The following is a 23,929-nucleotide window of genomic DNA, read 5'->3' as shown; positions in this document are numbered from 1 at the left end:
TCAAAGAATCAAACCTGTATGATGGAAATGAATCTATTCTAAGTTAAAATATAGGAACATTCTAAGGTCAAAGTCTTCAAAGTTCTGTTTGTAATGTGCCTATGTCCTACATGCAGATGATGGTCAAATGTTTGTTACATGAACTTGTGAACCTGTGAGGGTAGAGTACAGTCTATGATTAATATGCTGGTAACTCACCTTCAGAAATCATTTTTACTATATACAAATAGCACATCAAGAGGCTTCTGATTTCATATTGATCCAATCGGTTATACTGGGATACACTACTCCTTGTAGAACTCTGCCGAGTCTGTAATACAAAGATAGGGTTTTTGTGAAACAATGCTGGTATTTTAGCTTCCCATAGCCTTTAACTCAATAACTATTTTAATTAGTCCTGTTTGGGAAACTTCTAAGCATGTCACAGATACCACATTTGGAAGGTAAATGGGTTAAATCTTTGTTGCTACTGCACCTAGTAATATCACTGGAAATTATCTTGCAGTCTTCATCAAGATATGGCCATGAATATACTGTGTATGTTTCATTCCCTAAGTCCTGTGTTTTAGTAAGGTAACGTTTTAAATCATATGTGGGTATTCTAGGAAAAATAGCTTTTATGTCAAGGAGAAACTTACATTTTAAACTTTTTAACTTGAATCTCTCATTAAGAGTTTATTAAAATTCAACTTCTAAATAATAGTTCAGAGAACTTCTAAATAATAGTTCAGAGAATCTATCTTAAAAGGAAGCTTAATGATATTACAAGACAATTTTACTAAGAAGGACCCAGTAATACTTCAAAATTGGCGCCTCTACAAAGTAGTGATGTTCCTATTTAGTAACTTTTGTTTAAATATCAGTTAAGCATGACAAGATCTGACTTATTTGGGGATTTATATGAATACAGTAATAACAATCTCCTAAAGAATTTACCCTTGTTAGAAACCAATGCTTTCAGCTGAGCTAACCTGGGCAGAGGCTATACACTTACTAATGTAGGATTTACTAAGAACTTTTACTTGGAGCAAAACATCTAGGTTCTGAATGCTTGCTAGCTGTGTGACTACTGGCAAGTCATTAACCTCTTTGCCCTTTGTATGCCTTACCTATGACAGTATCTGATGTCTTATTTCTAAGTGGTGTGAAATAAGAACTTTATGATTAAATAAAGTCCATGGGGTCATAAAGCGTTGGATATGACTTAGCGACTGAACAACAATAGGCAAAGACTCAAGGGAGTATATATAGAGTGGTTCTTAAGGGGGTGGTTCCCAACCAGCAGCATCAGCATCACCTGGGAACTTAGAAATACAAATAAGCGGGCCCCCAGACAGAAACAGGATGAAGCTCAGCTATCTATTTTTATAAAGTCCCCCAGATGATTCTGATACACAGAACACCATGATCTAGAAGAAGTGCTGAAATTAGAAAACTTGGGTTTAGGTCTGACCCTGCCATAGTTATGTGGCTGCCCTAAGTCACAATCCCAGTTTTCATTTGTAAATTGAGAATTGGAATTTATTATTTTTATGGACCCTTCTAACTAATTTTACATGGGTCTATGACTTCATGTAGAGCATGACAAGGCTTTACCAGTCTAAAATGAAGTTTCTCTGTCTCAAGGCTGACCTATCCCAAACTTTAATGTTAGGCTTGAAACAATCTCATGGAAAAGTTAGAGAATATATTCTGATTAAGTGATTCTGGGATGTTGAGATCATCAATTTGGGGATCTAATGTTTTTTCATCCCAAGTTAAGGTCATTACTCTTAGAAAAGAATAAAAGGCTGAATTAATCCTGCCAGGGAGTGATTTAAGTGATAAGGGTATATTAGGCTTTCTTTTAATATTTGTTTTCATTTATTTATATTAGTTGGAGGCTAATTACTTTACAATATTGTAGTGGTTTTTGCCATACATTGACATGAATCAGTCATGGATTTACATGTGTTCCTCATCCTGAACCCCCCTCCCACCTCCCTCCCCATCCCATCCCTCTGGGTCATCCTAGTGCACCAGCCCTGAGCACTTGTCTCAAGCATCAAACCTGGACTAGCAATCTGTTTCACAATTGATAATATACATGGTTCAATGCTATTCTCTCAGATCATCCCACCCTCGCCTTCTCCCACAGAGTCCAAAAGTCTGTTCTATACATCTGTGTCTCTTTTCCTGTCTTTCATATAGGGTTATCATTATCATCTTTCTAAATTCCATATATATGCATTAGTATACTGTATTGGTGTTTTTCTTTCTGGCTTATTTCATTCTGTAAAATGGGCACCAGTTTCATCCACCTCATTAGAACTGATTCAAATGCATTCTTTTTAATGGCTGAGTAATATTCCATTGCATATATGTACCACAGTTTTCTTATCCATTCGTCTGCTGATGGGCATCTAGGTTGCTTCCATGTCCTGGCTATTATAAACAGTGCTGTGATGAACACTGGGGTACACGTGTCTCTTTCAGTTCTGGTTTTCTTGGTGTGTATGCCCAGGAGTGGGATTGCTGGGTCATATGGCAGTTCTATTTCCAGTTTTTTAAGGAATCTCCACACTGTTCTCCATAGTGGCTGTACTAGTTTGCATTCCCACCAACAGTGTAAGAGGGTTCCCTTTAGGCGTTTTAAACTTGAACCTTCCCTCTCTAGAACAGGTTTACAGATTCAAAGTTCGAACTCAGAAAGATGAATACCTTATCCTCTATAAACAGTTTTTGAGATATCCAAGTAGCAGCTGCCAGGATAGGAAGGAACTGCTACATTATGGGATACTTTTTACAGATATAGTATAGACTACAGGAGAGTAGAGAGCTCCTTCTTTACATAAAAAGAAAGACTGTCATAGTTAAAACATCACCAGGGTTAACCTATATATTTTAGGGTCTTACATTTTCACCAGCGCTCCCCTGATCTGGAAATCCAGTTGCTCCTTCTGGGATGAGTGAACCTCTTGAATCTTCCCTCTTAATTCCATGTCCATTTTGAAAAGACCCATAAGCTGGAAAAAGCCAAGTCCTTGTTAGCAACAGGGGGAACTGTCAAAAATAGTTTGAAAAATAAGTTGGGTTATTACAAAAATAGTTTGGGTTAATTGGGCTTCCCAGGTGGTGCTAGTGTTAAAAACCTGCCTGCCAATGCAGGAGGCATAAGAGATGCAAGCTGGATCCCTGGGAATATCTCCAGGAACAGGGCATGGCAGCCCACTCCGGTATTCTTGACTGGAGAGAGAAGGACAGAGGAGCCTGGCAGGCTACAGTCCACAGGGTCACAGAGAATTGGACATGACTGAAGTGGCTCAGCACCGGGTTAATTTTGGTAAAGTCATATTTTAAGAAATATATCTTGGTCATCTAAAATGTGAATTTTATATACTATATTAAAACACCATAGGAAGCCAAATAAAGTGTAAGTGATTTTTTTCCACCTCAAAACACTTTTAACATGATGAAACTACAAGAAATTCCTTGGAAGTCATAAAATAAAGGCAAACAATGAGAGATAACTTTATAGATAAGGAAACTTTGGCCCAGAAAAGGGAAGTGTCTTGTCCAAGACTGGAGACAGATAAGAGGATTGGAAACTAGTGTTTTTCTCATTAGCCTCCATTTTCTTAGTATACTAAGCTACTTTTTTATACAAGCTGAGACAAGGAAACCTAAGCAAAGAAACATGGCTACCAAGGGTGAGTCAGATTTTAATTAAACTTTAGTAGAGATCATGCTAGATATAGTTTTTATCACGAAATATTTCAAAAAATATAGAGAAGTATAGGGTACATTTCTAGATAGCCATACCATGTATAATCTTTAAAGGAAGGACTTAATTACCAGTGTCTTTGTCAGTGCTCAGACTCCCTCTATTTGTAGGTGAAGTGAAGCCACATGCAAACTCATCCCTGGATGCCTGTAACACAATGTGATATCTCTGTCAAACAAATTTGTACACTAGGATAAGAAATCGGAAATAGCAGAATGAAAGGGTACCCCAATTTTAAACAAAGCTCACTGTGAAAGTCTAAATCAGGTATCAGTACTGGTATTTAGGTGACTTCTCTTTTAAAAATGGATCCGAGTATACTGTTATAACTATGACCTCTGGCAAAGTGATACAACTCTAGGTGGCTGGTAAAAGCTGCAACTCGTGTGGTCTGAACATGGTTCCATTCTCCTCCTTGAACCAAAGGCAGTACTAGAAGGAGAGGTGTGACCAGAGGCCCTACATGAACTTGAGCTGCAAAAGAAAGAACAGGTAAGTAAAATATTTCCACATATCACGGTCGAATGTTGTGGAGTGAGCATAAGCATGAGTGACTGTGAAGAAAGGCTCGCTTGACACTCGCTTGACACCAGGTAGGTGATGCAACATCTGCATTTAGCTGATTTACATAATTGGAAGCTATAGGTAATCAAGCCCTCAGTGAGGCTTAAAAGCAGCTTTCTCAGGAACCCAGGGCAGGCTTGACAAATCTGGAGACATTTATTATGGGGAATTTCCAAAGGAAGCTGTGAGGAACAGTTTTATCTGCCACCCACTCAGCTACTGAACATGTGATGGGGATCTCTGGCCATACAAAGCATGGAGTGGGGGTAGGGCAGGAGTTATTCACCCTACTGGGCAAACTCTAAAGTATACACCACATTTTAAAATGGTGACTGGTCAAATGGAGCATGTCTGGAAGGTTGTAACCGAGAATGTAAAGGGTTTGAAATGACAAATGATGAAGTGGAGCTAGCTGGTTTGAAGAAAAATTTAGAAGGGACATGTATGAAGGGGTATTATGTGGAGGTAGAAGTGGATGTGCTCTGTGTACCTCTAGAAGGCAAAACCAGGACAAGTGGATAGAAAATCGTGTAGATCAAATGCAAGAAGGAAAGTTTTAAATACAACTATGGCAAAAGGTTGCTTTTGCCAAGTGGGAGACTGATCATCTCCAATGTACCTTGCAACTCTAAGATTCTAAGGGGAGAAAGAAAACACAGACCAAACATGATGGGTTAAAAGCCGCTCACCAGAAGTGCTGAAACAAGGCTGTCAAAGGGAGGGAGAAGTGAAGGAATATAGTTTAATCCCTGGAGCCTAACATTTTGCAAAGTGAATGTTTTGTTCAATTTTCCAGTCGAATAAATAGATGAAGGCATATAACAGCAGCAAATCTTAAAAACAACACACTGAGCACAAGGGATTCTTGGTGTTCCCTTGGACCTCATTACTCAAAGTGTGGTCCTTAGACCAGAAAGAGCCAAAAGTTTGTTTGAAATGTATAATCTCAAATCCCACCCCAGGGCTACTACATTAGAATTTGTCTTAATTCCCCAGATGATCTATATTCACATTAAGATTTGAGAAGTACTGCTACTTCTCAGTCCAGTACTGCTACTGGACAAAGTATACATTTAAAATGTTGTAAAAGGTGAACTATTGAGACCATACAGCATATGACTCTAATTCCAAACGCAGTCAATAAAACAGGATAAAATGCCAACAGAAACACATGACTACTTACAGAATTAGGCATGGCGGCACAAGAATACAATGTATCTCGACCTGCTAATCGCTGTATATTTTCCAAAAGCAGTCCAACAAACGGGAGGTACAACTGTGCTATTTTGGCTTGTTGGTTCTGCAAAATAATTATCAAAAGTTTAATAGATTATTTAATATGTATATATTACAAATAAAGTTGGCCCCATCTATCTGTTTAAAGACTAAAAGTGAGCTAATATCCATAACGATCAATGAAGCATGAGTCTATTTATACTCATAGTCTCAAAACTAATTACCAGAGAACTTTGTTGGTATTTGGATTTATATACAATATAGTCAAATCACATCCCTCAAACATCACTACATAAAAGACAAAAGTTTATTTTTTTAAATAGCAGTTGACTTATAAAGCAGATCATATTAGTCCTCTCCTTTAACTCCAGTGAGGGCTGAGTATGATAAAAGCAGGAATCACGTCTGTCTTGTTCACTGCTTCATCCTCTGTGCCTAGGCACATAGGATATGGTCACTACACATTAACTGAATGAATGAATAGATGGAAGAAGTTAAAAAATATTCCTTCCAGAAATAAGTTTTGCTTTGAGTCAAGCTGCAATTAAAATAATGTGATCTTGGCCCTCTAAATCAATTATACAACATGGGAGATCGATATCTTTGTAAATATCCAAGTAAACCTGGACACTGGTAGTCTTAATTAATGTGGTACCTCTTATACTAATTTATGTACTGCTTTTCTCAGCTATAGACAGTCCTTGTCAGATGTTTATAATCATTCAAATCAGCAAAAATAGTGGTGATGGCACATGAGCTGCCCTCCATATGTCAGCACTTTGGGAGACTTACATGAGGCATCTAGGGTACAATGGTTAACCAACAGAATTCAGACCTAAAGTATCGCTTAGTTACTTTAATTTGCATTTATTCTTGAAAATGAACAATTTTTCATATGTTAATCGGCCATTTGTACTTCTCTTGTGAATTTCAGGAATTCTTAATATATAACATATATGTTCTAACATATAACCCTAGTCAAGAATGTCTATATCACTAAGAGATTCTGATTCAGTAGGTCTGGGCTGGGTCCCAGGAATATTCCCTAGATGGTTGTGCACAGAGGTTTGAGAACCACTGATCTAGTTCAACTTCCTGCTCAAGACAAGAGAAACCTGCACCTGCATCTTTGACAGATGATTAGTTTTTAAACTTCTTAAACACTTCAGCACTTTCAAAGGCTCTGTTAGAAAAGTCCTTAAGCTGTTCTACCTGCTAGATATAGTTCGGCCCTTTGGATCTACAAAGAGTAACTCCACTTCTACTTTATACAGCAACCCTTTAAATATCTGGGGACACATCACGAATTGTCTTAATTCACTCTTCACAAAGCTAAATAGCTGTTATTATTTTATTTTTCATATGACTTTGGTTTCAAGAGTTTCTACCATCATCATCACCATTTTTCAGCAGTTCTCTAATTTTCCAGTGTCCTACTATGGTTTTTCCAGTAGTCATGTATGGATGTGAGAGTTGGATTATAAAGAAAGCTGAGCGCCAAAGAACTGATGCCTTTGAACTGTGGTGTTGGAGAAGTCCCTTGGACGGCAAGGAGATCCAACCAGTCCATCCTAAAGGAAATCAGTCCTGAGTGTTCATTGGAAGGACTGATGCTGAAGCTGAAAGTCCAATACTTTGGCCACCTGATGCCAAGAACTGACTCATTTGCGAAGACCCTGATGCTGGGAAAGATTGAAGGTAGGAGGAGAAAGGGACGACAGAGGATGACATGGTTAGATGGAATCACTGACTCAATGGACATGAGTTTGAGTAAACTCCAGGAGTTGGTGATGGACAGGGAGGCCTGGCGTGCTGCAGTTCATGGTGTCGCAAAGAGTCAGACATGACTGAGCAACTGAATTGAACTGACTTAATATTTGAGAGGCAGTATAGTCTAGGAGCACAGATTTTGAATTTTAGATACACATGAATTCCAGCCCTCCTGTTACTAGTGGCTTGATTGTGGTCAAATCACTTAACCATAGCTTTCTCTTTACTAAAATGAGGATAGTAACAGCAATATAAATTCATATGAGCTAATATTTAATATAGTGTCTGGCATATACTGAGTCCTCAATAAATTTTAGCTATGATTATTAATATTATAGCTTCTAGATGGGATTTCATTTCAGTTCAGATAGTGAGTGATTACTAGGGAAGGAGATACTACACTCTTCTTAGGTGAATAGGAACACAGGTAAAACACATGCAGTCAGGGCAAACACATCAAAAATTTGTCTGCACAAAAGACAGAAAACCATCTAAGAATCTATTAACAGAAGACAGGTTAGATAAACAAAATAAGATGGATTCATATAATAGCATACTATGCAGATTTTTTAAAAATACAGATCTAATCTTCAGAATATATTGTTAAGTGAAAACATAAAAATACATAATGGTTTATATTTTATATGTGTGTGTGTGTATATATATATAGGCTTGTGCATGAATAAAATAGAAATTTATATAAGAAACAGAAACAGTAGTTGCTTCTAGAGAGAAGAATTGAGGCATGGAGGTAAGGAATGAGAGAGAGGCATTTTTTTTTTACCATGTATGTAGATTATTATTTTAAAAAAAGGGAAAAGAAAGCTGACAGTCCAAGTAGAAATTCTAATTCTTCAGCTGTCAGTACCATTTGCAGTGAGTACAAGAACTGATATAGGCCCCAGAATAAATGTTAGATTTTGAACATTCTGGTTCTGAGCAGGAAAGATATCTCATGCTATGTGTAGCAAATAAGGAGAGCTCCCAAAACAGTTTAAGAGTAGCATGTAACAGGGACCAGTGACATCTCCATAATGTCATTAGAAGAAAGGCTGAGGAGTGGCAACATGGTTGGAATGCAGGCCTGGGTGGGATACTAGGACAAGTAGTCTCAAAGCAGCCTTTCCACAGGAAGCATTTCTTCTTGACTGTATTTTTATTTGGGAAGTCAGACGGAAATTATGGGGGTATAAAGCTCCCCTCTCTGCCCTCACCTTGGCATCATTCTTAATGGTTAACATGTTTTAAGTGAATGTATTTGACAAATGACCTCTTACTCAGGTCACCTGTGAGCTCTTTGGATCGAACACAGAAAGGAATTGAAGCTCTGGTTGAGCAGGCCCATGAAACAAAGTTTTATTGGGGAGAATCCTATACTCAATTAAAACCTGTCAGAAGATTTTGAACAAAGAAGGGGCTTTAGAAATCCCTGAAAGGGTAATGTGGTGGGTATGTCAATGTTTCCCATAGTCTAAAACCTCAAAGAAAACCCATGCATCTGTGGGCACCTTATCTTTGACAAAGGAGGCAAGAATATACAATGGAGAAAAGACAGCCTATTCAATAAGTGGTGCTGGGAAAAACTGGACAGCTACATGCAAAAGAATGAAATTAGAACACTTCCTAACACCAGATACAAAACTAAACTCAAAATGGATTAAAGACCGAAATGTAAGGCTAGAAACTATAAAACATCAAATACTCAAACAGGCAGTGTTATTTACAGATAACAATAATGGTATGTGTGTACATGTGTGTACATATACTGTTCTCAGGATTTTAAAAAGTTAATAATGTGCAAATATGTGACATAAAATATTTAAAATTCTACCTCTAGGTAAGACACTAGTGAAATCCTATTTTCTTTCACTTTCCTCTGAAGACACAAGGGGGAAAAAGACAACTTCCTGCTTCAAGAACAGGAAGTTCATTTTGTACTTTACCCACAAATTTTTTGAAATCACAGCTAAAGACATTTTCCTTCACATTGCATAAGACCCTTTTCCCCACTACTAGTAGGCAAAAACAGACTCCAGTGGTAACTGGCACTTTTAAAGATTTGACAAAGCTCGGTTGAAATGGAAGACTTTAAGATATCCTTTCATTTGATACATTATACTGGTTAATTTATGTTAAGTCAACACCAACATTCACAAAAAACAAAGCGATACATAATAGAGCAGACCACACTAAATATGAGTATGTTATTATAATGTGAAAAAACAATGCAAACCACAGTACATAACAACATCTTAAAGCTAAGGCATTTAAATCTAGTTTAGGGTAGAATTACATGAAAAAAACTGGCAAAATTTGCAAGTAAAACAAATCTTTGTAATTAAAGAAATACAATTGGATATAGCTGGTAGGCTTATTCCTTTTTTTTTTTTTTAAGGACAAATGGGAATAATATAAGAAAAGGATAAAATCCATCTCCAAGTCAGCTTTCCAAAGTAATCACAAAATAAATGACATGATGACTTTATTTAAATTTGAATGTAAAAACAAAGGAACAAATTATTATGAAACAATATGATATTACCTTGAGCCATCTAGTACCAAGTAAGTAACTTCAGTCAGTCAGTTCAGTCACTCAGTCGTGTCCGACTCTTTGTAACCCCATGAACCGCAGCACAGCAGGCCTCCTTGTCCATCACCAACTCCCAGAGTTTACTCAAACTCCATCGAGTCGGTGATGCCATCCAACCATCTCATCCTCTGTCGTCCTCTTCTCCTCCCACCTTCAATCTTTCCCAGCCTCAGGGTCTTCACAAATGAGTCAGTTTTTGGCATCAGGTGGCCAAAGTATTGGACTTTCAGCTTCAGCATCAGTCCTTCCAATGAACACTCAGGACTGATTTCCTTTAGGATGGACTGGTTGGATCTCCTTGCAGTCCAAGGGACTCTCAAGAGTCTTCTCCAACACCAGAGTTCAAAAGCATCTATTCTTCGGCACTCAGCTTTCTTTATAGTCCAACTCTCACATCCATACATTACTACTGGAAAAACCATACCCTTGACCAGACGGACCTTTATTGGCAAAGTAATGTCTCTGCTTTTTAATAAACTGTCTAGGTTGGTCATAACTTTCCTTCCAAGGAGCAAGCGTCTAATAATTTCATGGCTGCAATCACCATCTGCAGTGATTTTGGAGCCCCAAAACCTAAAGTCAGCCACTGTTTCCACTGTTTCCCCATCTATTTGCCATGAAGTGATGGGACCAGATGCCATGATCTTAGTTTTCTGAATGTTGAGTTTTAAGCCAACTTTTTCACTCTCCTCTTTCACTTTCATCAAGACTCTTTAGTTCTTCTTCATTTTCTGCCATAACTGTGGTGTCATCTGTGTATCTGAGGTTATTGATATTTCTCCCGGCAATCTTGCTTCCAGCTTGTGCTTCATCCAGTCCAGCATTTCTCTGCTGGACTCTGCATGTAAGTTAAATAAGCAGGGTGGCAATATACAGCCTTGATGTACTCCTTTTCCTATCTGGAACTGGTCTGTTGTTCCATGTCCAGTTCTAACTGTTGCCTCTTGACCTACATACAGATTTCTCAGGAGGCAGGTCAGGTGGTCTGGTATTCCCATCTCTTTCAGAATTTTCCACAGTTTATTGTGATCCACACAGTCGAAGGCTTTGGCATAGTCAATAAAGAAGAAATAGATGTTTTTCTGGAACTCTCTTGCTTTTTTGATGATCCAAGGGATGTTTGCAATTTGATCTCTGGTTCCTCTGCTTTTTCTAAAACCAGCTTGAACATCTGGAAGTTCACGGTTCATGTACTGTTGAAGCCTGGCTTGGAGAATTTTGAGCATTACTTTGCTAGCATGTGAGATGAGTGCAATGGTGCGGTCGTTTGAGCATTCTTTGGCATTGCCTTTCTTTGGGGTTGGAATGAAAACTGACCTTTTCCAGTCCTGTGGCCACTGCCGAGTTTTCCAAGTTTGCTGGCATATTAAGTGCAGCACTTTCACAGCATCATCTTTCAGGATTTGAAATAGCTCAGCTGGAATTCCATCACATCCACTAGCTTCGTTCTTAGTGATGCTTCCTAAGACCCACTTGACTTCTCATTCCAGGATGTCTGGTTCTAGGTGAGTGATCACACCATTGTGATTATCTGGGTCATGAAGATCTTTTTTTGTACAGTTCTTCTGTGTATTCTTGCCACCTCTTCTTAATATCTTCTGCTTCTGTTAGGTCCATACCATTTCTGTCCTTTATTGAGCCCATCTTTGCATGAAATGTTCCCTGGGTATCTCTAATTTTCTTGAAGAGATCTCTAGTCTTTCCATTCTGTTGTTTTCCTCTATTTCTTTGCACTGATCACTGAGGAAGGCTTTCTCATCTCTCCTTTCTATTCTTTGGAACTCTGCATTCAAATGGGTATATCTTTCCTGTTCTCCTTTGCTTTTCACTTCTTTTCTTTTCATAGCTATTTGTAAGGCCTCCTCAGACAACCATTTTGCCTTTGTAAGTAAGTTAGGTTATTCTAAATTCAATACAATTTGCCATCTATTTTTGTAACCCATAGGGTTTAATAAGACTTGAATATACCCTTTATCCTCATATATGTTAAAGGTGTAGCAAATAGTGGCTACAGCTGTGGCTTTACATTGTAGACACTGTGTAGTATATATAAGATTTATAGCCATGCATATTTTTTCAGTAAGAAGATAAACTTCATATTATGTATTTTATATTTGACATATTTAATATGTCTTATTATTAATCAATAATAACAAATTTAGGGAGATATATTTAAGGATATATGGGTATTTAAAAGTATGCACAGGGTTATAAACATGTTTTTTAAAAATTCTAATCAGTTTATGTAACAAATCATGAAGGAGTTATGTCGTTCTTTAGACATGATTTGAAAACCCAATGTTTTTCTTCAACAGTTAACTGAACAGTATTTTTAAAACCTAAGGGCTTTCCTGATGGTTCTGCAGTAAAGAATCTGCCTGCCAATGCAGAAGACGTGGGTTCAATCTCTGGGTGGGGAAGATCCCCTGGAGAAGGAAATGGCAACTCACTCCAGTATTTTTGCCTGGGAAATCCCACAGACAGGAGCCTGGCAACTTAGTGACTAAACAACAATAATCATTTCAAACAGAAACAATACATTATTTGTAAAAATAAATTACTCAGTGCTCATGTTATGTTTCTTACAGAAAACTTCATTTTCAATGTAAAATCTTATAGAAACTAGCTAATGTGATACTGGTGATGATACAAACATCCTTACCTTGTGCTGGTATCTAGTGTCAAATGCATGTTTTATCAAAAGATTCTTTATGACAGAGATAGCTGTATATCTGATCTCATAATTGTCTTGAAGAGCAATGGAGGTTTCCCTCAGAAGCAGACCAACCAAGAAGTGATGCTTGCAATACTCATCTGATAAACTGTATTCAAGATTTGAATCTGCAGTACAATGAAATTTAAAACTCATTTATAAAAATATTCAAAAATCACTTTAACATTAAAGTATTATATTACTTAGTAATATGTGATCATGCTAGCAAGAGCTATATTTTTATTATAAACAAATATGAACAATTCTTTTATCATATAGAATAAGCATGCAAAATTTTACAAGATACAAGCACTCATCATTGGGGCCAGATGATAGCCTTAATGACAATTTCAGTTGGTAAAGTAGTTCCTAGAATTCTTTTTTTTTCTAGATGCTTTTCAAATCTTAGGATAAAACCTAGAATGAAAGAATACTAGATTTGGCAATGTTTTAACACATTTCTTCGTATCTGAAGAGATTTAGTTACACCTTAAAAATGGAGTAATTCTAAACAACACTTGATTCACTCATCTGTTTATATTTGTGAAGCAGAAAGAGAAACTAGACAATTGCATCGTTTTAACAGTATAAACTATCAAATGTTTTACTAAATGTTACATATTGGTCCCAATACAATGGGGTACAAGAATGGTAAGAAAAACATCCTCATCTCACTCAAATTCATTATGCAAACACAAATCTTTTATTTCATAAAATTACCATTTCCAGCTATTTTCTTCACTTCCTCTTAGATCCTCCATCCACTTTAAATCCCAGCTGCTAATATCCTGGTTGGGACTTGCCTTATAACTACTCAGAAGGAATTGTGACCAAGTACAATCATTTCTACAGGAAACTTCTGCTATCTTTATTTCCTTTCCCCTACCCTTTAATTTTAGTGAGGCCACAAAGCTGAAGGATATGTTTTCTGTTTCTTTTCTAGTCTCTTTAAAACTTAACAGGATGCTATATATTCAACTAGGATTTAATAAATGCTAAATCAGATTTAATCCTAAATCCTCACCCCTTCCTTTCCCTGAATTCCTCAAGCTATCAATAAATGATGGGGGAAGTATCTGAGCTATACATGCTCAGACTCTATTATAATAAGGGAATGGTTGAATAGGAGTGGTCGGGTTTTTAACTATTTTTCTCCATTTTCACTGGCAGCCATTCAATCACTAAAACCACTGCTCAGCAGTGGCCTTTACTCCCCAAGAGACCAAGACAGCTGATGTTCTTTCAGCCATTGGTCATAGTCTTTTGTGAATCACAATCACTTTCTATGCACAAGGGTCAGTACAGACTAACTCAGGTTGTCTTATCTGGGTCGACTGTACAATGGCAGTAAGGTTTTTTTCACTTGAGGGATTTGAATAAAACCAATAAGGTAGTTTCATCCACACCTTAAAAACTGTGGCCAAGAAGTCATTAAACAGGGTCAGAGAGAAGGGAGGTGAGCTTGGGAGAGATGACATACACTTAAAAAAAAAGATACTCATCAGTCCCCAAGCTGGTGTGGGCCAAAACATGTTTTCTGAGGATGGTGTTTTAAAGTTGATGCTTCTAGCAATCAATATTGAAGCTTATTTTTTTCCTTTTTTCAAAAAAAATAATTTTATTGGAGCATAGGTTGCTTTACAACATTGTGTTAGTTTCTGCTGTACACCAAAGTGAATCAGCTATAGGTATACATAGAGCCCCTGTTTTGTATTTCCTTCCCATTTAGGTCACCACAGAGCACTGAGCAGTGTTCCCTGAGGTTCTCATTAGTTATCTATTTTCTACATAGTATCAATAGTGTGCATGTTTACACTGGAGTATTACTCAAGCTGGTTTTCAGAGTTATCAAATACACTGCCTCCTAGCTTTTCTGGATGCATTAAACAAAGCCTCATCTTGGCTAGGGAGGATTTGAAAAGCAAACAAGGCCCCCATCCATCTTAGCCATTCATGAAATCAATTGTTTTTAAAAACAGCAAACTACTTTAGAGTGAACCGAGTTAAACCTACCTACTGAAGTCAAACGGTCCACCGCAAATGAAAAAAAATCTAATTAATATATGAAAAGAAAAGGGACAAATAAAAAACATAGTAACATAAGAATAGTGCTACACAACAAAGCATTCAATAAAACTAGCAATGGAGATAATTGAAGGCATTTCATAAATTTAATACATACATATAACTATTTTATTCTGCTTTTATAATTCTCTGTTGAGGCTCCATTAAGCAGAAATGCATTTATATGTCTTTTTCAAAATTCAGTCTCATCTAAGAATCCAAATAGTACTACAGAGAGCAATTTTATTAGTATCTGATGTCTGTGCTTAAGCAGCAATCTATGTAACACACTGAATCTCTTCACACTATGAATAAAACCACTGACACTATGAAGGAAATGCAGAGTACCATTAACGAACTGTTAATGTTCTTCAGATAGCAACAATTCTGAGATTACCTCCAGAATCACTGGTTTAACTAGAAAATATTATACTATACTAGCACTAGCAAAAAAAAAAAAATGAAAACACAATTCCAAAAGATGAAAAACACAAATACATACCTTGAACTCGCTGAAGTTTAGGTTTGGCAAAAGCCATTGGCAAATTCAGAGGAATGTAATGTTCATGATTGCAAATTGTTTGCAGAAATTCAAACTTGTATTCAGCCAGAACCTAAGCACAAAGAAATTATACATAAACTCCTATATAGTAGGCATTTACTATTTTAATAATTTAAAATATTAAATTTTAATGGGCTTCCCAGGTGGCACTAGTGGTAAAGAACCTGCCTGCCAATGCAGGAGACACAAGAGACATGGGTTCGATCCCTGGATTGGGAAGATCCCTTGGAGGAGGAAATGGCAACCTACTTCAGTATTCTTGTCTGGAGAATCCCATGGACAGAGGAGCCTGGTGGGCTATAGTTCATAGGATAGCAAAGAGATGGACATGACTGAGCAACTGAGCACACACATTCTAAAATAATTAAATACAGAGCATTAATTTTCAAAACAGAAGTGTTTAGTATTTTAGGTATACCTTGAAATGTGACCTGTGCAGTAGAGAGTCAACATTGCAGGCTCAAGACTGCTCTCCTTAAAAAGGCCTGCTTGTAAGGTTGGTCATTGGCAGGCAATTGGGAAATTGGATTTTTTTTTAATTATATAAGTTTCAGATACACAACATCATAATTTGACATCTGTATACAGTACAACGTGATCACCACCACAAGCCTAGTCACCATCCATCATCACGGAACAGTTCACACCTCCTTCACCATTGTGCCCACCCCCGCCCCAGACTCTTCCCTTCTGGTAACCACTAATCTGTTCTCGGTATCTATGAGTTTGTTTTTTATTTTTTCATTCACTTCTTTTTTTAGACTCCACATATGAGTGAAATCATATGGTATTTGTCTGAGTTATTTCACTTAGCATAATACCTTTAAGGTCTGTCCACATTGTAAAATAGCAGGATTCCAGCGTTTTTACATCTGAGTAGTATTCTGTTATACATATATCCACTGATGGACATTTAGGCTACTTCCATATCTTGGCTACTATAAATAATGCCACAGTAAAATAAACATAGGGGTGCATATAATTTTGAATTAGTGTTTTCATGTTCTTTGAATAGATACCCAGAAGTGGGAAAGTTGGGTCATACGGTAGTTCTATTCTTAATTTTTCAGGAATCTCCATACTGTTTTACATTGTGGCTGTGCCAATTAACAGCCCCACAGTGTACAAGGGTTCCAATTTTTCCACATCCTCTCCAACCAACATTTCTTTCTTCTTTTCAATAATAGCTACTCTAACAGTTTGTGAGGTGCTATCTCATTGTGAGATAGCATTTTGATTTGCATTTCCCTAACGATCAGTGATGTTGAACATCTTTCCAAGTGCTGTTGGCCATCTTTATGTCTTCTTTAGAAAAATGTCTATTCAGATCTTCTTCCCATTTTTAAATCAGGTGGTTTTTGTTGTTGAGTTGTATTACTCCATGATGGATATATGATTTGCAAATATCTTCTCCTATTCAGTAGGTTGCCCTTTCCTTTTGATGATTTCCATCACTGTGTGGAAGTTTTTTGGTTTGATGTAGTCCCATTTGCTTATTTTTGCTTTTATTTCCCTTGCCTTTGGAGTCAGATCCACAAAAGCACCTCTAAGATGGATGTCAGTGAGGCTATTACCTACATTTTCTTGTAGAAATTTTATGATTTCAGGTCTTACATTCAAGTCTTTACTGCATTTTGAGTAAATTTTTCTTTAGGATGTAATATAATGGTGTAGTTTCATTCTTTTGCATGTGGCTGTCCAGTTTTCCCAATGTCATTTATTGAAGAGACTTTTCCTCCATTGTATGTTCTTTGCTCCTTTGTTGTGTATGTGTGGGTATGGCTTTCCTGGTGGCTCAGATGGTAAAAAATCTGCCTGCAATGCAGGAGACCTGGGTTCAATCCCTGGGTTGGAAAGATCCTCTGGAGAAGGGCATGGCAACCCACTCTAGTATCCTTGCCTGGGGAATGCCCATGGACAGAGAAGCCTGGGGGGATGCAGTCCATGGGGTTGCAAAGAGTCAGACACGAGTGAGCGACTTAGCACATGCATATGTGTAGGTCTATCTCTGGGTTCTCAGTTTTGTTCTGTTGATCTGTGTATCCGTTTTTATGCCAGTACCATGCTGTCTTGATTAATATATCTTTAGTATAGCTTGAAATCAGTGAGCATGAAACCTCTAGTTTTGTTCTTCCTATTTTTGGCCATTCAGCATCTTTTGTGGTTTCATACCAATTTTAGAATTATTTGTTCTATTAATAGTTCTGTGAAATATGCCACTGGAATTTTGATAGGGAATACACTGAATCTGTAAACCTCTTTGGGTAGTACGAGCATTTTAACAATATTAATTCATCCAATCCAAGAATATGGAATATTTCCATTTATTTGTGACTTCTTCAGTTTCTTTCATAAATGTCTTGTAGTTTCAGTGTACAGGTCTTTCACCTCCTTGGTTAAATTTATTCCCAGGTATTTTACTGGTTTGGATGCAATTGTAAATGGAATTGTTTTCTTAATTTTGTTGGTAGTTTGTTATTAGTATATAGAAACATCACAGATTTCTGTATGCTGATTTTGTATCATACAACATTACTGAATCATTTATTAGTTTGAACAGAGTTTTGGTGTAGTCTTTAGGGTTTTCAATATATATTATCACGTCATCTGCAACTAGTGACAGTTTTACTTCCTCCTTTCCAATTTGAATGCCCTCTCATTCTTTTTCTTGACTAATTTCAGTGGCTAGCACTTCCAATACTATGTTGAATAAAAGTGGTGAGAGTGGGCATGCTTGTCTTACTCCTGATCTTAGAGGAAAAGAGCTGTTTTTCACTGTTGAATATGATGCTAGCTGTGGGTTTATCATATATGGACTTTATTATGTTGATATATGTTCCCTCTAGACCCATTGTTGAGAGAGTCTCTTATCATAAATGGATGTCAAATTTTGTCAAAAGTGTTTTAAGCATCTAAATTTCTTTGTACTTCTGAAGGAGTTTGAAAATACAACTAAAGGTATATATATAGCATATTCCAGGAACACACACATTACATCTATTAAGATGATCGTATTATTTTCACCCTTCATTTTATTAATGTGATGAATCAGATTGATTTGTGGATGATGAACCATCATTGTATCCCTGAAATAAATCCAACTTGACCGTGTTATGTCATACTTTTAATGTATTATTGCATTCAATTTGCTAATATTTTGTTGAGGATTTTTCCATATTCATTAAGGATATTGGCATATGATTTTCTTTTTTGTGGTGTGGGAAATTTTATCTTGATACAAACATTCCCTACAAGGTAAGGTTGTACCTTCTGTGCCAGCCTGTTCAGCACCCAACAATGTGATTTATGGTGAACATCTGCTTCCCTGTCTTTCCTTTCCAAGACTCTAGAATTATGACCAGCCTCCAATACATAACTAGCCCCAACAAAAATCCTAAGTTCTGAGTCTCAAACAGGCTTCCCTAAAGAGAAATATTGCACACAGTGTGGCTCAATTTTCACTGCTGGAGAGAGGATGTGCTCTGTGTGCCCCTTAACAGGAGGGAGGGTGCTCAGGAAGCCTGCACAGAGATTGCCAAGGACTCCACTTAATGTCTTTCCCCCTATTGATCCAGCTGAGCATCCTTACTGTGTCACTGTAATGAATCTTAGCCATGACTATGACTATGTGGGACCCTCAAAACCCTATCCATTATTCTCTGCTTTGAGGTTCAACTACACTCAAAGCACCTATAAGAAAACAGCAGCTCCAAATCCTCCAGAGGAGAATACAGGTCACCCTTGGTCTCACACTCTAATGTTTGACACCCACTATAGTTATGACCTTGTAACTTACCTTAGGATCTTTGGGGCTGAATCCAGATATATAGTCATTTATCAAATTGAAAACAAATCCTCTATCCATTAGGGTCAGACAGCGCTATAGGAACCAAATCAAAATGAACAGTTAGTTACCTAATTCTAAGTCTGTCAAGTTTTCAAAATTCAACACATTTAAAATTTTTTTCACATTAAGGGGATGACATTCTCACTTTTACAGATAACAGAAAAACTTTCAAAGATTTACACGACCTTAAAGAGATAAAGAGAAAATGACTTATCATTGGAATTGGGACTCAACTGTGTTATTTTGAAAATAAGATATATATATATATAACATCTTATTTTGAAAATAAGATATATATTTTCTTATATATATGATAAATATTTTAAATATATATACATATACACATATATACACATTCAAATACATACATGCATATATATACATATACATATATATGTACTCTATTTAGCTATACTGCCTCATTTTGGTTCATTCTCAAAGCTCAAAGTGAACTATAGGGTGGTCAGTCAGCTATTGAAAAGGGGGCTTGCCTATGTGAACATTTCAGGCCAAAAGGGAAGTTTTTCTTTAGGTTCTGTGAAGTCTTGGCTTACAAAACATTCTTCTTGTGTGATAGCCATACTAGTTATTCATATTTTCCTGCCATCACTCTCCTAGTTAAGGCTTTCATTACCTTGCAACTGCAGAACTGCAGTTATCCTCCTAACCTGTCTTCCTGCCACTAATCTTTCCATCCAACTGCTTCCAGATTAATCTGTAAGTCTTAGCCCTAATCATGTCACCTTTCTTCCCAAAAGCTTTCAATAGTTCCCTGTTGGCTCTAATATAATTTCAAACTCCTCAGCTTGGCATTCAGGGAAACCACAGTCTTGTCCCAACCTTCTTTTTCCCATTTTATCTATTTATTATCCCCTCAAGATGCACTGTGCATTCCCATTTCTGAGTTACTGCTCATACCAGGTCTAGCTAGCAATTCTATCACTACTTCTACAGAATCCTGCCCATTCTTCAGTGATGAAGCCCATCTTCGATGAAGCCCATCTTCAATGAAGCCCACCTTCATTAATCTACAGGGCCCTTGAAACACTTTATAGTAGCTTATATCTTACTTATTATTTTGCTCTTCTCACCTAAAGAGGATAACATGTTGTTTACGTTCCCCATGGTACCCAGAACATTCCTGGGAAATAGAAGGAACTCAATATTTTATTAACTAGCTGTTTGCATCTTGTCACCTCTCCTTTCAACTTTCCCTGCCTCATCACCTCTCACCTGGATTAATGAGATAGGCTTCTATTTACCACTCATTCAAGATCACTTTGACGATCTACTGGGTTTGAGACAATATATTTACATTCTAGAGAAATACAAAGGCAAATAAATAACCCATGGTCTTTAGTCTTGTCCAATGGTAAAGACAAATAAATAATGAAAATACAGCACAATAAAAAGTTCCAGAAGTGTGGACAGGACGGGTAAACAACAGCAGAGGTGATCAGCCCTATGCGGGAAGGTTAGGGAAGAGCTGAGCCTAAAAGATGAATGGACTCTGCCAGGCAGACAAGGGGGATGGACTAGTCTTCAAACTGGTTGCCTTAACTCTGGCTTTTTCCTCACTTCTTTCAAAGGCTTTGGTAGATAGCTCCATGGTATTCAGCTCAAAATCTAGATTCCTCAGCCTGACATTAGTGGCCTTTCATCATTTGGCATCAGATGGCCTTTCCACCTCTGCCTCCAGACAACCTAAATTCTGCACGACTTTCTTGCTCATCCCAAAACAATTCTTGAACACACATATCTCATCTCTGCTCATGAATCCTCTACCTACAACACTCTCATCCCTGTCTCGGGGAACTGTTCTTCTAGTCTCTGTTCATACTACCTGGTCATAATCCACCCCCCCTTTCTTGTTTTCCTATTGTATTTTGTTGTTTATATTTTCAGTATAATAGTCATCACACTTTATCATGTATATGTATTGGAATATAATTACAGAGACAGCCTCTCTCATCTCTGGACCCTCACATAGAAGACAGACAAATGTTTGTTGACTTATAATGAAGTCAATACTGCTATTAAATCAACTATGTTCTACTCCCTAACATAGCAAATTTCAAGTTTTAACTCCATGAAAGAAACAGATCTTATATTTCAGATAGTCTCACCTTTATTTTAAAAAGATATGTGGTTGGTTTTTAATACACAAAAGGGCTCATGTAATAGTGTTAAAACTTTATTTTAGTTCTGGCAAAGAGAGGTATTACATCAGAAAATCACACTCTGGAGATCTGAAACCTAGTGTGAATTTTTAATAAAAAACAAGGGTATGTTAGATATTAAAATTGCTTGGCTAGATTATTGACTGCGAGGTTCTTAAAATAAGGTTGAGACAAGATGAAGGGCTCTGAGAAGATGGGGAGTAGAAAGAAGTAAGAACTAAGTGCATTACAAATCTAGGCCCCTTCTCTGCAATAAATCAAATATCGCTATTACCCACTTTCTAGAACTATCGCATTCCAGCATTGCCCCTTACATACTGAGAATGACAAAACAGCACAGTGAGAATGTACTCTCGTTCATAAGTGTAACAGCTTCTGGTATTTCTCAAAATAATCTTACTGGCCTAAATTAACAATTTTCATTTACATGTATTAGCAACGAGTAGATGGTGATTATATTAGCAACGTGTAGAATTTGCTTTTAGTTCAAGAGTTACAAACTCAAAGGCCAACAGGATCAGAGAGATGATTTTAAATGTATAGAGTGTCAGGGGTTCTATTAAGGAGTGGTGCAGACCATGGCAACCTAGAAGGTAAATGCCCCACCTAAAGGCACTCAAATGAATATATTTGAAAAACAGCATGCAAAAGCAGCAAGATGTTCCTTCTGGCTAAGCCTCCTGTGTGGGACCTCTGATTTAATTAATTAGCCATTGGAGGTGGGGAATCAAACATGGTTATTTAACTAAACTGATGGATTAATTCAATCAATAGTTCCTCCAGCAGCCCAGCCAAGTCTCTAGAAAGTGGGTAATTTTTTTCCTTTGGCTTTAAAGACCATACTGGTGAAGAATAATTCCTTACCATGATCTGGATGCCTTTAACTCACCTTCAAGAAGCTAGCCAAACTATAATTGACATTTCTGGACTCATCTGGAATCTCTGCATAGCGAATAGTCACGTGGGGAATTATTGCAAGAAGCAGTGAATGTAAGACATGATGATATGCCTCAGAAAACCTCTGGCCTCTTGGAAGCTTCAATTAAATTGGCATAGAAAAAAAAAGAGTTGTGAAAGGTCTAAATCAGTGTTTTATTTTCAAACACATACTGTATGTAAATGTGTTTTTAACTGGAGTATACTTTTTCTCCCAAATTAAAAAAGACATGGCTAGTTAAATATATACTTTAGATCATTATAGCACCTATCTGGACCTGTAATATTATAACTGACTGAAATCATGAACAAGAGTCGGGTCATTCTGACCCAACTTTGGAATTGTGCTCCTGAGATACAGACACACCGTTTTTCATTCCATCTTTTTCCTGACACACAAAGTAAACATGTATCCATGCATTTTAATTTCAGTAAATCTGTTCTGTGGAAATATTGATAAAAATGTAAATATGAAGTGATTATTTTTTACTTCACAAGGTCTTAGCTTTCAATGCCTATAGCTAAAATTTCTTTGTACTTCTGAAGGAGTTTGAAAACACAACTAAAGGTATATATACAGCATACTCCAGGAACACACACATTACATAAAGAGATTTTGGTTTTTGTCTTTTTTTACATAAAATATTTTTAACTTTGTACATGCCTTCAATCTTTCTAAAAGAATAGTTCTTTCTGATTTGGTACGTGTTCTCCTTCCTAATGAATATTTTTGACATTGACATTTTAAAACCACAAGACAAAGGGAAAGCTTCAAAGATAATGTACTTAATATGGCAAATACCTCACAGGGAAGAATCTATGTGGTGAGCCTCTGAAGCTGAGACTTTGAAAACATATGAACACCTTTGTTTTTTTTTTTTTTAAAGAAAAACTGAAAAAAGCTACAGACTGAGAGTCCTTAAAATATAAAAGAGGATTTGCATGTCATGGCTACCCATGAATAAGATTAGCCTTCTTTGTCTATGTTAAATATTATTCTTGAGCCTACTTACCTTAATTTTATTCTCTTCCAGCAAGTATGTGGCCATAGACTTTGCAATAATTTCAAAGAAAAACCATGAGTACTAAAATAAACAAATAAATACAAATCAATCTTTAATTGTTACCCAAATTCCTGAAGCTTATAAAAGGCTGACAAATCACTATGGATTTTGTCTCTGAACTTTAATAACATTTTAAAGTGATCGCTACTGACTATCCAAGTCCCTAGAATATCTTCAAATTGTGTTGGCAAAAAGGTAATAGTATGCCTCAGAGCCAGCTGGTGATGTACAAAGGATATTTGGTGGAGAGGGGTATTTTATCACTGACACTGCTTTGATTTGCCTAAATGTGGTGATAAGAACAAACCAACTTTTAGTTTACTTTATTGCTGTTTTTAAATTCTCTATGGACAATGAATCATATTAGAGCCTGCACCCAGTGAGGGACCCAACCCTGCCCTTCGTACGACACTGAGGCCAGCCCAAGTAGCAGAGGTGTTTGTGTAAGGAGAATTTGAAGGGTATAGGGAAGTCTCAAGCAGATATCTGGTGGTTCAAATGGTAAAGAATCTGCCTCCAATGCAGGAGACTCAGGTTTGATCCCTGGGTTGGGAAGATCCCCTGGGGAAGGAAATCGCAACCCACTGCAGTATTCTGGTCTGGAGAATCCCATGGACAGAGCAGCCTGGAGGGCTACAAT

General features: G+C 37.1%; 1 protein-coding gene across 2 annotated transcripts in view; it reads right to left on the bottom strand.

Annotated features, from left to right (window-relative positions):
- Positions 1-23,929, bottom strand: part of DOCK11 (dedicator of cytokinesis 11) — a 200,845-nt gene that overhangs the window by 59,876 nt on the left and 117,040 nt on the right. The window contains exons 27-36 of one of the 2 annotated variants that reach the window (XM_043458483.1): positions 23,239-23,310; positions 22,179-22,325; positions 19,059-19,142; positions 15,203-15,314; positions 14,650-14,688; positions 12,586-12,764; positions 5,511-5,627; positions 3,835-3,910; positions 2,896-3,005; positions 199-310 (exon numbers count right to left, since the gene is read on the bottom strand). In XM_043458483.1, coding sequence (XP_043314418.1) covers positions 199-310; positions 2,896-3,005; positions 3,835-3,910; positions 5,511-5,627; positions 12,586-12,764; positions 14,650-14,688; positions 15,203-15,314; positions 19,059-19,142; positions 22,179-22,325; positions 23,239-23,310 — 1,048 coding nt within the window. The remainder of the gene's footprint in view (positions 1-198; positions 311-2,895; positions 3,006-3,834; positions 3,911-5,510; positions 5,628-12,585; positions 12,765-14,649; positions 14,689-15,202; positions 15,315-19,058; positions 19,143-22,178; positions 22,326-23,238; positions 23,311-23,929) is intronic. The other variant, XM_043458485.1, reaches the window with a different exon arrangement.

The sequence above is a fragment of the Cervus canadensis genome, chromosome X, assembly GCF_019320065.1.
Source record: "Cervus canadensis isolate Bull #8, Minnesota chromosome X, ASM1932006v1, whole genome shotgun sequence".
Classification (NCBI taxonomy): Eukaryota; Metazoa; Chordata; class Mammalia; order Artiodactyla; family Cervidae; genus Cervus; species Cervus canadensis.
This window is presented reverse-complemented; position numbering and strand designations above follow the sequence as displayed.